The 18,493-nt window shown below is 37.8% G+C and overlaps 1 protein-coding gene across 1 annotated transcript in view; it reads right to left on the bottom strand.

Moving 5' to 3' along the window:
• The window catches only part of LOC113234591 (1-phosphatidylinositol 4,5-bisphosphate phosphodiesterase epsilon-1-like), a 125,593-nt gene that overhangs the window by 65,204 nt on the left and 41,896 nt on the right, over positions 1-18,493 (bottom strand). The window contains exons 3-5 of the mRNA XM_026469945.1: positions 17,606-17,707; positions 16,919-17,039; positions 14,041-14,225 (exon numbers count right to left, since the gene is read on the bottom strand). Of these exons, the coding sequence (XP_026325730.1) occupies positions 14,041-14,225; positions 16,919-17,039; positions 17,606-17,707 (408 nt within the window). The remainder of the gene's footprint in view (positions 1-14,040; positions 14,226-16,918; positions 17,040-17,605; positions 17,708-18,493) is intronic.

Consider the following 18,493-nt stretch of genomic DNA (forward strand, 5'->3'; position numbering starts at 1 on the left):
AAAAAAAAAAAAAAAAAAAAAAAAAAAAATACAAAGACACGACAACAAACACTTAGAAAAATTCGTGAGGTTCGTTGTTTCGTTTCGTTGCTTAGATGTTGTAGCATCTGGCACAGTGTGCTAGAAGACGTCGGTTCGAATCTGGCCGGATCGAAGGAATTTTTTCTGAGAGTTCGATTTTTGTATTAATAAATAAAACAATGTATTGTTTAAACAAATTTTGCAGGCTGATTTCGCATCATATTTCCTTCATATTCACACACGCTCTTTTATAAGATACAAGTTTGAGAAAGTGAGGCATTGAAATTTTTCTGTGTTCTATTTATGTATTCATTATAACAAAACTAGCAAAACTAACTTATTTCACAAAAAATCTCAATAAATACATTTGATCGAAAAGCGACATCTGCGTCAGTAGTGATACCTGTAAAGGTATCGGTTGTAGTGAGAAGGTTTTTCAAAACTCTCCCACTAGATGTTACTGGTGGCGACGAATGCCGAAAGTCGGTACAAAGATCTATTTATTTATTATATGACTCTTGTGGACCTACAGGTTAATTCAAACGTCCAGCAAAATAAATTAAGTTTCATACCATAATGACATCTTAAATATAATAACACAATAAAAAATAATTTAAATTTACATTGCGTGCTTTTGCAGTTGAGACAAATTGTCCGCGAATACATCAGCAATCTGGTTGTGCGCTTTTTTTTATTTATAACCGTTGAAGGCATGATTAAGTGTCTTAAAATGCAATGTACTATAGTCAATAGAGATAAAAAAAAGGTAAAACTATGGTATTGATTAGTTTCATCCATAAAATCTAATTTTATATCATTTCGTAAGAAGCAATATCGAAGACATTTTGTAATGGAATCCAAGAAATAACTTACTCTCAGTCTTGGCTTTTCCAATGGAAAAAACAGTACAAAAAAAAGGATGGAAAGGTTCTACCTTAGAGGATGAAAAAAAAATTGTCAAAGGAACCCGTAGACCTCTTTATTGTTGGTCCATCCTCTAATGTTCTACCGCCTTCTTTGACTGGTTTGTTGAATACGTGCCTCTGTTAAAATATTATTCCAATGAGAAATCCATCTGTAACTGACTGTTAGTCAAGTTTATATTTCTAACAATAATCTTGTCAGTGGCTGAAACATTATCGGGAAAAGCCGAACAAAAAATGTACAATCTTCATGACATGTGTATGAGCAAAAAGAATGTAACCATCACGTTATGCGAGTTTGTTTTGAGTTTTGACTTTTTCGTTATTTAAAGAGAATTTTGATATAATCACTTAATAACACGAGTTTGTTTATAATAATACATTTATTAATTTATTACATTAATACGAAATGCCGGTAACGAACTCTGAAGCTTTTAAATTCCTCGCCGAATCGTACGAGAAAATTGAAAGACAGCGGCGGAGATGGAAAAATCTGAATAAAGATAACGAGTTGAACGCTGGCGAACACTATAAAGACACAAAAGATTTTAAACCTCACTATGTGAAAGATGACACTGTAAATAATGCTTTTCCCATAGCAGAAGATCTCGTATCTCCCAAACATCATAGGCATGTAAAACGAGAACTCGATGTCAATCGGGTATTTGGTATTTTAGAGATGAAACCGCAACCAGAGAACGGTATCGACGCAGCAAAAAATGAGTTTCGATCGGATTCTGACAAAAACGATATCAGAATGATGCGGCCAGTTGATCCCCAACATGCCGAGTTGATTTACAAAGATTCTCTAAGTTACGGTCGCGAACATTACTTGAAAGCGAGAAGTCGTATGAAACCAGATGAGAAATATTATTACCACCAATGTTCTTCCTGGGAATATGGATGGAGATTAAGAGATAGTTATTTCGGTAAACATGTCGCACCAACTTATGGACGCAATCACCTCTTCACTCGAGACGGAATGAGCCGAAGTGGTCCACAACCAGACCCTTATTATTACAAATGGCCGAAGCAAAAGCTGCAGACTGAAAGCACAAAGACATATTATGCTTGAGCTGAGATCTATAGTACGGACTTTAACTTCGACTAAATAACAACGGCGAGTTTCCTAGATTTTTCGTATCTACAAACCAATCTTTGCCTAAGTTCAGATCATTATTCAACATCATCATCGCTTTAGTCTAGAGATGCACAATTGCGAATGATTTTAATATTCGACTCTTTAGTAATTACTTCTTCTTCTTCTTCTTTATAATGTTATAGCTTATAACATTAGATATCCTCGATGGTTATGCCAATGTCTAGATCAGGAACACACGTTATTTACTCAAAATTTGACCGATGAATTTTCAACAGAATTTACTTAGAGGATAATCTATAACAATAGTAATTATTAATCCTGTCATTCGAAGGAATAGAATAGAATGGACATTTCCCACCTCTCATGGAAGAAAGGTAAAAGTGGAGTTATGTCAAAACACAGAAAAATACAGAAACATATAACCCACATCCTCTCCAATTTATGTAACTTTATCTACAATATTAGTCGATAGAGTTACAAGAATTTAAGAAGATATGGGTTATATTTTTCTGTATCTAATGCAGCAATAAAAGTTTTTGACGTAACTCCACTTACGCCATTCTTCCATGAGTGGTGCGATTTATTGCAACGCCACGACACATAGATACAAAGGAAACAAAAATTGATAACACAGACAAACAAAGCATAATAAAAAGAATGAATAAACAAAATAAAAATACAATAAATAAAAATAAGGCAAATCTGACAAAAAGCAAAAAACAACGTCTACAAATTTTGTACTATCATTTCTGGCGTACGCAAAAGGACTTCATTCGGCATAAGCCACAGCCGTAATCACTGGCTACGGTTTTCAATGCGCCCTGAGCCGAGATGAGTGACGGACGTGTGTGTCGCGAAAAAAATAACTTAAAATAAACAACTTAAATATTTGTGTATGTGTTCTTTGTACATTGTGTTACTGCTGTGTGGTGACGTAATTATGTAACAAATACAACTATACAATATACTATTCGATCGCTCCCTGTCAAGTTGCGACTAAAGATGCGCGGACGGACGCACGGGAGGGGAGGGAACGCTATTCGATAGCCAGCACAACGCCGTTCGCTCGGTTGTTTTGTTGAATGTTTATTTTGATATGAACATGGTGAATGATCTAGTCTTCTTCTTAAGGTGCCTCTCCAACTAGCAAAGGTTGGCAGTCAGCTCAACATATACCCTACGACCAACTTTCCTTTTACCAGCGACTTTTCCCGTTATTATCAGTTGCAGAAGCTCGAATCTGTCATACCTAAGTACATAACCCAGATATAAAACTTTTCTCTGTTTGATGGTCTGCAAAAGTTCACGCTTCTGTTTAACTAGTCGCAGAGCTTCGTCATTGCTGACTTTCTGAGCCCATGATAACTGCAACATTCTTCTGTAGGCTCACGTTTCAAATGCTTCAATACGTTTCCTGAGATGCTCTTTTATTGTCAAGACCTCACATTCGTATAGAAGTATTGGCAAGATGTAACACTGAAGAGGAAGAATCTTATGACAACGGCAGCATAATACTTTCCTCATAGTATTAAAGGCACTCCTGGCAACTTTAATGCGGGTTTTAATTTCAGTTTCACTGTCACAGTCTTCAGATAGCCATTAGCCGAGATGTTTGTATTGCAGAGCCGCTCAAGTCCTTGACCTGCGACTGATATACTCGGCTGATATAATGATCTGGTGGAGTCCAGATATAATAACCATTCGACTCTTGAACTTGACCGGCAGGGGAATTAATATATCGTTAATCAATCGACTATAATTTGCCCATTCGAGTCCAAAGATCGTCACAACGACCGGTGTTGTGCTGCTTCCATCCAGCAGATTCCTTCTATTTTCACCAGGCCATCGGTCCACCTTATGGGTGGTACAAATACAACAAATATAAATACAGAATGCTTTATTTCTCTCATAAAGGCATTGACTTACAATTATATGGACGTCGGGTCCGCGCTAAAAAGTGTCCGAACTTGTAGGGCGTTAAAATCGTATACAGAGCGTCATTCACGCTTTAGTCTTCGTTTGTTCGACTGACAGCGCAGCAAGCAAAATTAGACAGTACTGCGATGACATTACAATTTAAATTCAACGTTTTAGCTTTTTCATATTCCTTTACATGTCACTACGTTTAAATAGGTTGACTTGGGACATTTTTTTCGTGGTTTTTGTATTAGTCCCGTCGTCCATTTATTTGTAAGTCAATGCATAAAGGTCTATAAGTAGTTACATGTAAAATAAAATAACAAGTTCCTTGGTGAGTGCTGGAGTCTGTACTAGGTTGGAGACTTGTGTTATAAATCACCAAACTCACTCTCTCTAAGTGTATAAAGAACATAACATCATATAAAATACATGCAAATTATGTAGTTAAGTCATGGTGGTTTGCCCACACTGCGTCTTCCGCTACACGGTCGCCACCCGGGACTCTCCTCCCATTGGCTATCTGTTCTTCGAGGAATGCGCCCCAACCACTGCCACTTAAGAGTGGATAATACCTCAGCTCGATTTTAAAAAATCATTGGTATATGTAACGTACCTATTGAATACAGCAGTAGTCTTTTAAAATTTCAACGTTAATTTGTGTTTGTTTTCTATCGTGAAAATTTCTAGGTATCGTGTTTTCACACCATATCATAGATTTAGTATATAGGTACCCATAGATTGGCAATGCAAGTGAAAGAGCGTTAGTATACACGTATGTTAGAGCGAGATGGGTAGACGAGACCACTTCATTATACGATATGAGCCTGTATGAACCTAGGGTCAGCTGACAACGAAACAAATTTCTTTTATTTTTGAAAAATAATTGGTTTTAAAATGTGAAATAGTGTTAAACGGACGTTTATTAGTCATGGCAACGTGTTCAGTGCCCGGATTTAACTCATCTAAAAAGGAAAACTCGATGAATTGTACATTTCACATGTTAGTACTATTTAAATTTTTAGCTGTCTAAAAGCACTACCACAAAAGTTTTTTACATAAATATATCCGTAAAATTATACCATTCAAGTGCATTAATAACCCAAATGTATATGAATTCAATTAAAAAATATATCAAATACGTGAATTTCTGAGATTCATAACACAACTTTCATAGAGATTGACGATCGATAATATGTTATCGAGATGTCATTAACTGAAAAAAAGAAAGGCAAAGGCGTGGCTTGCATACAGCCGAAATCATCTTCATACTTAATATTATTGAATCAGAAATTTCTGGTTTTAGTACTTTATATTTAATTAATATAACATTAGTGCATTATTTTTTGTCTACATTAAAACGAAAATTTCTTTTAATAGCGTAGTTGAGAACCCATTTTTTTATGTTAATTATTGTTTATGATTCAGTATTCCTCAAAACATTGAAGTACGACAGAAATGGCTTATAATGCTAAAGAGAGAAGACTGGGTTCCCAAAAAGTTTTCAAAAATATGCAGCAAACACTTTGAGGAAAAATGCTTTTCCGTTAGAGGCATGGCTAGAGTAAAGCTACGTTCTGGTTCTGTACCCACATTATTCATGTCTTACAATTAATTGATTTTTGTTTTTTTTTATTGTTCCAAAATACGATACTCATATAGGATCACTTGTGTGTCCATCTGTCCGTCTGTCACAGTCAATTTACTCCAAACCTACTGGGCTGATTATTTTGAAATTTGGTACACATATGCCTTTGTGTGACCAAAACGTGTAACGTAAATAAATTAATTCTGAATTTGAAGTCACTATTGGGAGGGAAAGTTCTCAAGTATATATTTTTTGTAATTTTGAAATATAAATATTTTTAAGTTGTTTAAGAAAATAGACTAAAATAGATCATTCTCCCCTTTATCTTCGAAACTACTGAGCCTAAAGTTTTGAAAAAAATACAGAAATTGTCTTTAAATCTCTCATTTTAGTGCGAATAAACCTATATTTGCTGTTGGAATCTATTGGAGAACATATTCTTCAACTACAATGTTGAGTTTGTACGGAAACCTCTCCGCGCGAGTTCAACTCGCACTTGGCCGGTTTTTTGGTTCTATTACTTATCTGCAAATTCACTGCTGTGATGCACTTCTATGTCATCATATCATGCAATAATTATAATAGTTATATTTGTTTGTAGGTTGCGGTCGTCAGCTTGGTTCGTGGAGACCATACTATCGCACCGTAACTGATCATGGGTCATATCACCGTTTTGTAGAGCCATAGTGTTATATTGGGTGAAAGTCCCCATTGTTTACCTACCATCTTATGGCACTGCCAGAAGGTGATAGTAGCTTTATTAATTTTGTATTGAACCATTAATTAATTAGTTGATAAACGTCTCGGCGTTTTGCGATAAGACATTTTGAAGAATACGACATGAAAATGAATACGAAGTGAAATGCCGGTGTAATATTGTTAATCGATATTAAAGTAAAATCATTGGATGGCGCAACACTGTTTATCTTGCACACATGCACATTATACGCACACAGATGTATTTTTGTTTTGGTCTCGTCTCCAATACTTCAGGGCCAATCTATGGATATACTAAATCTATGCACCATATAGTATTCAGTGTATCCTCTATATTTCTATATATTTTTATGAAGTGATTAATTCAATATTGTCGCTGTTATGTTGATTCCCAAATGCATCTGAGGTTGTATCGATTCTTAAGTTATGCAATTCTTTAGGCTATGTTGGTTACTTAGGTTGTTTCGCGGATATCCTTATTTCTGTTTCATCCAAGTAGATAGATACATAAATATGTATTCAATATAAATACAAGCAGAAATAAATACAATAACTTATAGTATAACACAAAAGCACATGGAACAATAAATGAGTAAGTACACTTTGACACAAACACATATTGCACTGTTAATACAATTAGTGTATTTACTCAAACAGTGTATTTTTTTTAAAAAAAACGAATTACTCATTTCCTGTGTAAGATTATTAAAATTTATGTACAGGTCATTGACTTACAAATAAATGGACGACGGATCTAATACAAAAACCACGAAAAAAATGTCCCAAGTCAACCTATTCGAAATTTAAATTGTAATGTCATCGCAGTATCGCGCTGTCAGTCGAACAAATGAAGACTAACGCGGAGTTTGACGCTCTGTTTACGATTTTAACGCCTTACAAGTTCGGACACTTTTTAGCGCGGACCCGACGTCCATATAATTGTAAGTCAATGTTACAGGTTAATGTTTATTACAGACATCTAAACAATTTTGTATTTGCCAATATTTAAAAATAAAAACGAAAACATAATTTCATATTTTCGTGCAAAGACTAGCTCACAAAAATTTTGTCTCATTTTGAGGCACTTAGATATAATTTAATTGTTTTTCACAATATTCTAACGACGGTGTTATTGACGTGTAGAGAATAAAATTTTACGTTCAACAATGCTATAATCTTGAATTTCACGTATTTCGACTTACAACACTATTGTAGTAATAGCATTGCGATATGTGCAGAGAAAAATATAAATTTTAAAGTGATCGTATATTGCAACAGCTTGTGCTGAAATGTCCCTGACTTAACATAAATATTGTAGATCGTGAAAACTCATACGTTGCTTCTCTGCCAGTACCCTTGCAGCACAGCACCCTTGGTATAATAACGCCACACGTTGCTTACCACTAGGCGCACGAATTGCTCGTCCTCCCACTTGGTAATTTAATAATCTCAGTACAGAGTACTAAAAAAACCGACCTCAAAAGTACGTGAAATTACGTCTATTTGCTAAGTTTCATTGAAATATCCCCTAGTTCGCCACTATACAGGACTTGATACTGGAGATAATAAAAATAGGCTCTCCCTAAGACACTACTCAAAGTATATCGAGAGAAAAACGCCTTGAATTGGAGAAATAGCAAAATCAACTAAATAATTGCTAAAAGTAATTGCTCCTAAATTAAAGTTAGGCGCTATTTATAAAAATGAATCTTCATGCGTCAACAGCCACCCTTAGAGGTGGATGATTTCCTTCAAAATGAAATGGAACCACTATGGAAGTACCCCCTTTCCAACAAAAAAAGAATCATGAAAATCGGTTCACAAATACCGGAGTTATCGCGTAACATACATACAAAAAAAAACATACAGTCGAATTGAGAACCTCCTCCTTTTTTGAAGTCGGTTAAAAACCGATAAGCAGGCTACTTTTCTGCTTTGGTCGAGATTTTGTAGCTTCGACTCCACAAGATAATTTTTGCTAATAAGTCTCTTTGCTTGTCGCTCCACCGAGTCCAAGGCAGCTAACTGGTAATGGGCAGAGCCCACACAGGCATGAGGAGATCAGTAGAAGAACGAAAGTCACCGGTATAGCACAAAGAATTAGCAAGTTGAAGTGGCAGTGGGCAGGACGGCAGGACACATAACTCGTAGAACTGACGGCCGTTGGGGCAGAAAGGTTCCCGAATGGAGATCATGAACCTGAAGGCGATCAATCGGACGGCTTTTGTTAATTTGTTTATAAAATACATGGAAACACGTTAATAGCTTTCACTGAAGAGGTTGACAAGCTTAGAGAATCGATAATCAATTAACTGTCTCCGTGGCCGAACGGTTACCATGCCGGACTGCCACGCAGAGGTCGTTCGATTCCCGGGCCGGGAGAAATATTTGTATTGGCCTGCACTTATTTATCTCGTGAGTTTGGTTGTAATTTGTGGTTCTCTATGTGTGTGTCCATGGCACCCGTGACACAGGGTTTCCCTGGTGCGTGGCTATGCTCAGTGTGCGTTAAAAAAAAGTGTATGCGTTAATTACATATAAATATAGGTGACAGTACATTAGTAGGAGACTGTGCGATGGAATTGCATAATTTGATTCCGCCTTCCCCTTTCCATCATCGGGGGACTGGGGAGTGAATTCCCTGCCTGCAGACTTGTTCCGCGAACGCTATAACTTGGACCTTTTCAAGGCGAGAGTGAATAGGCATTATTTAGGTGTGCATGCTACATAGTCGACCTCATCGTCACTTTCCATCAGGTGAGATGGAGGTCAAATGCGCACTTATTTTTATAAAAAAAAGGAGCACGAGGACAAATTTATCTTTTTGGTCCTACCGGTAGGAGCGTGAGGAAACGGCCGACAGACAGCTGACCTGGTAAGGGCGGCGGGTAGCCGATGGATGCACGACCGGTCAGTCTGGCAATCTTTGGGGGAGGTTTATGTTCAGCAGTGGACGTTATCCGGCTGATATGATGATAATAATTTTGTATTGTTTATCCGAAATCAAGGTTCGCTTTATAAATCTCAGCCTTGCCGTTCCTGGTTTATTTTCTTTGTGTTCTTGAGATATCTTTAAATCAAATAAATATAATTGAGTTTGCATATGACTTTCGAAATATTAACAAAATGGCCCGGGATTGTTGTCAAAATTTTTTTGTTTTCGAAAGTGCGGTATATAGCTGTCCATACGGCACAACCCACAAATTCCCGTTTGCAATTTTAAGTGTTGTTAGGCTCAGGTGACATAGAGGCGGTACAGCGTGAAAAGCGGTCCTACGGAAAGTGAATATGTACCGGGCGTGACACACAGCAGTCCCAAGCGTAGTTCGTGGCAGGATAGCGGAGCGGCGGCCAGTGTGACACCAACAGCAGCCACGTTTTATTTTCTACACAACTGGCCACCTTGGATTCAATCGACAAGCGTACCAAGAGGCTTATAGGTGACTTGGAATTAGTAGAGGCGACGCTGCAGAGCCTTGAACACCGGCTAGACGTGGGGACGCACCGTTTCGCTTCCACATTTATATGGCTAGTGGCTAGAGATAGATTTGTTCCTCGAACTCTATAACTTGGACTTTTTCAAGGCGAGAGTGAATAGGCATTATATAGGTGTGCATGCTCCATCGTCGACCTTTTAGTCACTTTCTATCAGGTGAGATTGAGGTCAAATGCACAAATTTTAAAGATAAAGATGAAGAATATTTTCTGCTTTTGACCACCATGATACTGCGAAATGACTCCACTAGTTAATACAAAAATCCAACACTTAGAAAAAATTCCATCGATTCGACTGGATTCGAACCAACGTCTTCTAGCAAACCGTGCCAGACGCTATGCCAATAGTGCCAATTAAGCCACGGAACGAACTGGCGAACGTAACAAATTTTTCTACGTGCTTGTTACAGAATCTGTGAGAATGTTTTTGTGTGCATGTTCCGCGATTACGCCGATATTTTGAAACCGATTTCGATGATCCCTTTTTTGTTCGACAGAGGGTACCACAATAGTGGTCTAATTGAAATTTAAAGAAAATATTCTACGTCTAAGGGTAGCAAATTAGGGGCTGAATCCGGTTTATTAACTTTCACCCATTTTCCATTAACCGATTTCAATCAAATTTGGCACATAGATGTAATCTATTAGCAGTAGAGTTCCTAGTGAAAGTGTTCGCCCAGGGAAGTACTGCCACCTTACCTATTTCTGCCGCCAAGCAGTAATATCAGCATTACTGTGTTCCGGTTTTGAAGGGTGCTGGTAACATTACAGGCACATGGGACTCGTCAACTTGTCTCAGGGTTTTTTTTTTTTATTGTGACTCGACAAAATGACTGCACCGCGCCTGATGGAAAGTGCGAATACAGTCCAGAGATGAGAGTAACGGATGGAAAACTCAAATATCTTCACTCCGTCACTATCATTTTGCCGGTCTGGCCAAATGCTTCTTCACACTACGTTTGAAGGACCCGATGTTATAGAGGGGAGGGAATACATGCGCCGGGAGTTGGTTCCACAATTTGATGGCTCGGCATAAAAACGAATTGCCAAACTTTTTAGTGCGGGACGGTATTGAACTGACCGTCCATCTGTGGCAACGCAGTCCGGCACGGGTGGTCCGCTGATGGAAAGGAGAGGAACGGATAAGGTTGAATAACTCTTCAGAGCACTCACCGTGGTACAGGCGATAGAATACGCTAAGAGACGCTATATCTCTGCGAAGCTGTAACGACTCCGCATGCTCAGTTACACGAGGATCGTTGACAACACGGAAGGCGTAGTGCTGCAGTCCATCTAGAGCATCGAGCAAGTACTTGGCAGAGCCGTCCCAAAGGTGCAAACAGTACTCCATGCTGCTTCGGATCTGAGCTTTATACAACAGGTATCGCAGCTCTGGAGTAAAAAATCGGTGCACCTTGTTCAGGATGCCAAGCTTGCGCGACGCGGTACAGATGACGCTCTCGATATACTCTTTGTTGTGACGGATGACGGGCCCAGTGGCAGTGCTCCTGTACCTTACCACCAGACACATGACTTGTTCGTCCCGTCACTCAAGCTTTTGAGTTACCCCCTTTCGAACAAAAAAGAACATCGAGATCAATATTGGAATAATCGCGTAACATATCCAAAAAAACAGTCGAATTGAGGACATCCTGCTTATTTTGAAGTCGGTTAACAACAAAAGTAAGTGACAAAAATAAAATACCACCTTTCCACGATTTATTAAGCCACGAGCAAAGTCCGCTGGGATCGCAAAGTCAGCACTGCTCGGGCAGTGTTGATTTTGCACGGAGCTGGGAGGCAAAATTTGCTGTGCTCGGTTATTACACGGCCTATATATAAACCTATAACTGCTAAATTGCGGTGTACGTTGTCTAATTGACCTTTTATCAATTCGTTTACTCTACAATGATTATATCTGTTCTTGTCTGCCACCTTGTTAGGTTTTCGCGATTGTTACACAGAGGAAATGAAACTATTTTTTCAATTACTGCAATGATTCATTGACTTACAAATAAATGGACGACGGGTCTAATACAAAAACCACGAAAAAAATGTCCCAAGTCAACCTATTCGAAATTTAAATTGTAATGTCATCGCAGTATCGCGTGTCAGTAGAACAAATGAAGACTAAAGCGGAGTTTGGCGCTCTGTATACGATTTTAGCGTCTTACAAGTGCGGACACTTTTTAGCGCGGACCCGACGTCCATATAATTGTAAGTCAATGCAATGATTAGTCCGTACTGTTGTATACAACCAGCTTGTATGTGCCGTGAGCATCGAGTATATAACCAGAAATAGAGATGAAATAAGGGACATACATTCGTGGTAACTCATCAGTGATACATCACTTGTAAATATCGACTCTCGTTTGTACTGAAATATAGACAGCGCCAACAACTGACCTGTGTGTAGTCTCCGTATATTCCAAAAATATTCTGTATTTATTGTAATAAAGATAATATCTCTAACAATGGCGTGCTGTTTCATTCGGTGGTGTGGGAAAACAGCAAAACATCTATTTACAAAACAAACGGAGTCAATTTTCATCGGTAATTAAATATTAAATATGTAATTTTGCAATTTTCGTCCATTATTGCAAAGCTCAAGTTGACTGGTCTTTTTGAAGTGAAACAATTGACGACACCCGTCAATTGTTTCGAACTCGGGCTGGCCAACCGGAGCGCAGTTGTCACAGTAATGATATGGCAGAATAGTTTTCAAACAAATTAAATGACATTTCGTCTCTATTTCTGGTTATATACTCGATGGTCGTGAGCTACAAGGTTGAAAAAAATCTGCAATTATTATGAATCATTTTGTATCACTCAATGTAATGCCTTTTGAGCATGCAATAGTACATTGTGTATTAAGGGCCGTATGTACTAACGAGATTTACTAACGAAGTCCGTTAGGCTTTAATGACGGGATGTTTGTAATTTTTTCCGCCCGTACTACATACATACATTTGCGAGGAAATAGATACAAAGTTAATTTATTTCTTGTATGATATAAATACAACACAACATTTACGAATTTTCCAAATGGCGGGGTTTTTGATATTTTTTTAACAGATTGTCAGCTATTCTTCCATAGATAATACAACACGAACTAAAATGTTATAAAACGCACAGACACATGCAGCCACAATGTATTCTTAAACATAGATAATTTCCAAATTCCGAATATACAGAATTTGAATCCACAATAGTTATTTGTTATGCAAGGCTGCAAAGTTGTTGTTTGACGCAAGCGTAGCGAGGGTTTCGAGACACGAGACGCAAAACAACTTTGCTGCCGAGCGAAACACAACTTTTCACCTCACTATAGCGCGGAAAATTGTAGATAGAGAAGAAAAACAATTCAACTATAAAACATCAGTTTTCTAAATTAAAAGAAAAAGTTTAAGTTCGGATGCGTTCTGAATTTATACCTCATCAATTTTTATTCTTCCTTGTATAGTCAAGAGCACATCAAGCTTGACACTTTGTACTTTGGACCGTTCTTATCGTTAGCGGCATAGAGTTGTATTTAAATTTTAAGTATAAAGCATGACGTGCTCTTGACCCTGTACTTTTATTTTGTGTATTCGTTATTATTGGCAATTTAATGTCAACAATAATAAGAATAAAATATACCGACGGATTTATGTTACATAAATTAGTAATGTACGACAAATCGCGTATTTGAACGTGTCATTTTTTTTTATCGAAAGAAAAAGTTAGGTGCACCGCAGTCCATCGTCAAATTCGAATTTCAAAAACCTTTTCCACGCTAGTGCGCAAAAAACGCCTTTGCGCGCAGATTTCAAAGAAGAAAGCCTTTCCGAGCTAGTGAGGTGAAAAATAAATTTAGTAAAATATGTTTAAATTTTACCACTTAATCTTGACGTTAAAAATCCATAGGGCGATAATGTAAAAAAAAAACCCGTGAGCATAATTTAGGACCTTACGGTCGACTTTGCGATTACCTGCCTGCGATGCTTTTGCGATGACGTTACGGCAAAAAGTATTCAAAAACCAAAAAAACAAAGATATGCAACAAGTACACAGAAAAATTCTTGGTTCGTTCCGTAGCTTAGTTGGCATAGCGTTTAGTACGGTTTGCTAGACGACGAAGCTTGGTTCGAATCCTGCCGGATCGAAAGATTTTTTTCTAAGCGATATTTGTATTAACAATTATAAAAAACTAGTGGAGTAATTTCATAAATAGTAATTGAATATCATGCTGGTGAAACATTCTGTTATTTAATAAACTTAATTACAAGAAGATTTACCTCAAATAATCCCCGAATACAGGAGTAGCGTTTCTAGCCAACGCGTAATGGTGCTGATGGAAGCTGGCGATGTGGTCCATGACTGCCTGGGTTCTGTAGACCTTCTCCAGGTTCACCAGACCTTCAGGACCGACTCTTCTCCAACCTGGAGCTTGTTCACCTTCTTCATCGAATGATGCTATGTACTAAAAAAGAAAAGATGTAAACCTAGTATATTTCAGGAATAAGAGAGCAATTGCGTGTTTCACGAACAAACGAACAGATGCAAGCGCGCCACTGCATCGATACAAACGCGCGTTTGCATCGTTGCTTAAGGCTGTCTTTCCACCAGGTATGTGCGAGGTAGCGAGGCGGTGCGAGGATATGTAGCGGCGCTGTGAAACGATGTGATGTTTTCCACCAAAGCTGTGCGAGGTAGTTAGGGGGTGCGAGGATGCGTTATGGAATCTTTTCAAATATGCGCGGGCGGGGTACGGTGTAGTAGATGATCTATCTTAGAGGATGGAAGGTGGAAGACGGTGGCGATGTGTTAGTGTCATACTTTCAGTAGCTCTAGTTTCCTACACCGTTTTGAAAGAAAGAAAAAGACAAAACAAAATGACAAAATAAATTAGACAAAGGACTTAACATAAAGCAGACGCAATTACGTGTTTCCAAAATGGTCACCACTCAGCTATTTGTAACGAGGCGTTGGAGGACGCCTCATTATGCTGGTTTTCAGTGCAGCCATAAATGGAGAAAAAGAACGATAGCGCCTCCAAGTAGAAGGCAAAATTAAAAAATAGAGTTTAAAAGATTAAAAATAAAAATTTAAAATAATAAAAATTATAAACTAATCCCAATAAAAATAGGTAATAAAAATAATACAAAAACTAGAAACGTGTAATCACGTGTAGTTTTTATAAATGTTTCCTGGTTTTCGGTGTTGGTATGTCGTGCAAATTCATCTCTGATCGATTTCTATGCAAATCACTATTACCCTGTGTCGTGAGATAATTGAGTAAACTTCTTAAGAGCTAGTTTAAAGGAGACAACAGATTTTGCACACATTCCTAGCCCGCATCCCTCGCACACATATCTCGCTATTTTGTATGTACTAATATTTAGCTGCGCTAACCCTTTTCCACTGCAGCTGCGCCAAGCGAGGCTAGCAAAATGAAGTAATCCTATTGGTGGATTTTTCCTCGCACACCGCCTCGTTGCGTCGCACAACTTTCGTGGAAAGGTAGGTAATTAGCGACTGCATCGCGTTTGCATCGCTACTAAAAGTCGCCACGTGTAATCGCTCTGAGATAAAGCTGTGGTGTAAATTATCGTAATATGTTTTTTTATAATTGAAAATAAAACTTCGCAGAGGGTTGACACTGCATCATCATCTTTTTTTTAGATTATAAAGACGGTAGAACACACACAGAGAGCCAACGTCTCTCCGTAGGCTAAGGGGCCCCATACCGTCTGTGAGTTTGTGAGTTCGTGTAAAAAAATGTGGCATTGTTTTACACGACAAAATAAATGTTTTGCTCTATTCCATCAAAAGTTTCAATAGTTGGATTTTACAATAAAGCTATTTTCACTTTGATATATATTAATTTTAATTCTCATTAAACTTCTAAAGGGTAGGTATGTGCCCAGTGGGTCGTTACTGACCCAGCTCTAAAAACAATTTTCCGGTACTTTTTTCACAAAACTGATAATTCAGATCCATTTCTATTCATATTTACTCTAATATATTCGAAAATAACAAAAATCGAAGACTAAAATAGTTACTAGGGCATATATGGGTTAAAGCTCTGAGTGACACTACAATTGTTATGGACCGGCGTGTCGTTTACCACCAGGTGTACGACTTGTTCGTTCCGTCACTACGTATTATAAAAAACAACTGCAACTCGAATCCAGTAGGAAAACTTGATCAGAAGATTTCTTTGTTTAGGCTGATTTTATAAAATAAACCTTATAATTACACATAATAATACTATATGTAATTTTATTTCCATAATGATTTAATTACTTCAAAAATGATATAATTTAATGGTATTAAATGGTCTCAATCTGTCTTACTTACACTTTCAATTGTATAATTATCTTATTGTATAAATGGGATCAACTAGTAATCATATCATTACAGGTATAAATGGGACAAGTTAATACCATTAATGATATAATCCAATGGTATAAATGGTCTCAACCTGTTCCAATAATATTCTTAATTGTATAAGTGGGACAAGTAAATACTATTTTTAACCGACTTCAAAAAAGAAGGAGGTTCTCAATTCGACTGTATGTTCTTTTTTTTTGTATGTATGTTACGCGATAACTCCGGTATTTGTGAACCGATTTTCATGATTCTTTTTTTGTTGCAAAAAAGGGGGTACTTTCATAGTGGTCCCATTTCATTTTGAAGAAAATCATCTACCTCGAAGGGGGCTCTTCACGCATGAAGATTCATTTTTATAAATAGCGCCTAACTTTAATTTAGGAGCAATTACTTTAATGGTTGATTTTGCTATTTCTTCCATTCAAGGCATTTTTCTCTCAATAACTTTGAGTAGTGTCGTAGTGAGAACCTATTTTTATTATCTCCAGCCAAGTCCTGTATAGTGGCGAACTAGGGGATATTTCAATAAAACTTAGCAAATAGACGTAATTCCACGTACTTTTGAGGTCGGTTTTTTTAGTACTCTGTACTGAGATTATATACCATTATGTTGTTATCCAATGGTATAATTGGGATCAACTAGTGCCATTCCTACCATTATCGGTATAACAGGTTTGAAGGGTAATCCGAAACGAAAAGGGTGTGGTCCAATAATTTCGGATTACTGAGATTCCACTGTACCGTATTGCACCCTGACTATACAGATAAAACAAAGCTTACCACTTGTCTATTAGGCTCGTTCATTCTGACGTCTCTTTTGGAGCTATCCCGTAACGGACTCTGTGTTCCCTGGTCTATACGTTTGCCGCTCTCTTTTCTCAAGTCGTGCTTTAGGGAACCTCTGAAAGCAGAAAAGGAATGGATGGATTATTGTTGGTGGTTTTTTTTTCTATTATAAAGAATACATATATCGCAATTCCCACTATCCGACTAAAGCGTGAAATACACAGAGAATGAGTGCAGGTCGGGCGCGAATCGGATCGGAACAGCGGCATGTCTAATTCCGTGTTTTTATATGGACGACAATCATCGAGTATATAACCAGAAATAGAGACGAAATAAGGGCCATCCATCCCTGGCAACTAATCAGGCAAATGAGCCTTATATCACTTTTAAATATCAGCTCTGGTTTGTGCTGAAATCACAAATTAGAAAGCTGAAACCGTTTAGGTTCTCGGGTTTCATCAGCATCATGAATGTGGCATTACAGTTTATTTACTCTAAGATTTAGTTTGCCCGTATAAATATACATAATTATATTAACCTTAGAATTAAATTCAAAACTCATGGTACCATGATTTCCATCTTGTTGGATGACGTCGAGCCGCATCTCTTAATTTAGTGTAAACTTGTGGGTACTTTTTTATTTTAATAAAATCAGTCAGTTACGGAACATTTCATGAGTACCTGTCCTCCTTTACGGAGTCCCGTTTGAAGTCCCTCCGGTGCGTGGGAGTGGCGGCAACGGAATGACTTGTGGTCAGCGCAGGAGTCGCTGCTAGGATCTCTCTGGAAAAGAAGAATTAATTAATACACATATAATAATAAAAACCTTTATTGAGTCAAGACAATTGCATGGTGTCTTAAAATTACTTGACAGAATAGTATATTTTTTATCGAGGGACTAAAACGGTTCAATATATACCCGAGGTGGCTAGACACCCGAGGTACGCCAGGGTGCTTTTTTTATTATATCTATTGACGGGACAAACAAGTCGTGCGCCTGATAATAAGCTAAACTTGAGGGTCTTTGAGTGCGTTTGAGAGACTGCAGTGCCTTTGAGTGCTTTTGAGTGCCTTTGAGTGTCTTGAGAGCCTTTGAAAGCCCTCGCGTGCCTTTGCACTCACAGGCACTCAAAGATATTCAAACGCACTCAAAGACACACAAAGGCACTCAAAAGCCCTCACGGGCCCCGAAAAGCACTTAAAGGCACTCGCGGGCTTTGAAAGCGGGCACTCAAACGCACTGAAAAGCGCACAAAGGCACTCAAACGCACTCAAACACACTCAAAGGCACTCAAACGCACTCAAAGGCACCGAACTTAAGTAAAGACTTGAAAACATTTCAAAGTCAAAGTCAAAGATTATTTATTCCATAGGTAAAATAAATTTACACTTCAAAACGTCACATTTAAGCTACTGCTCGTTCGCTACGCTGACCTCCCTGAGAAGAACGAGTAAGAAACTCTAGGGATTGCTCTTTTCAAATAAACTTAAATGCTATGGAATACACTTTGAATCAAATTTTTGTGGATTCTGGAGCCATGTCGTCTTTCCATACATCTTTATCTAACA

This window comes from Hyposmocoma kahamanoa, unplaced genomic scaffold (genome assembly GCF_003589595.1).
Source record: "Hyposmocoma kahamanoa isolate Upper Pololo Valley unplaced genomic scaffold, ASM358959v1 85, whole genome shotgun sequence".
Lineage (NCBI taxonomy): Eukaryota > Metazoa > Arthropoda > Insecta > Lepidoptera > Cosmopterigidae > Hyposmocoma > Hyposmocoma kahamanoa.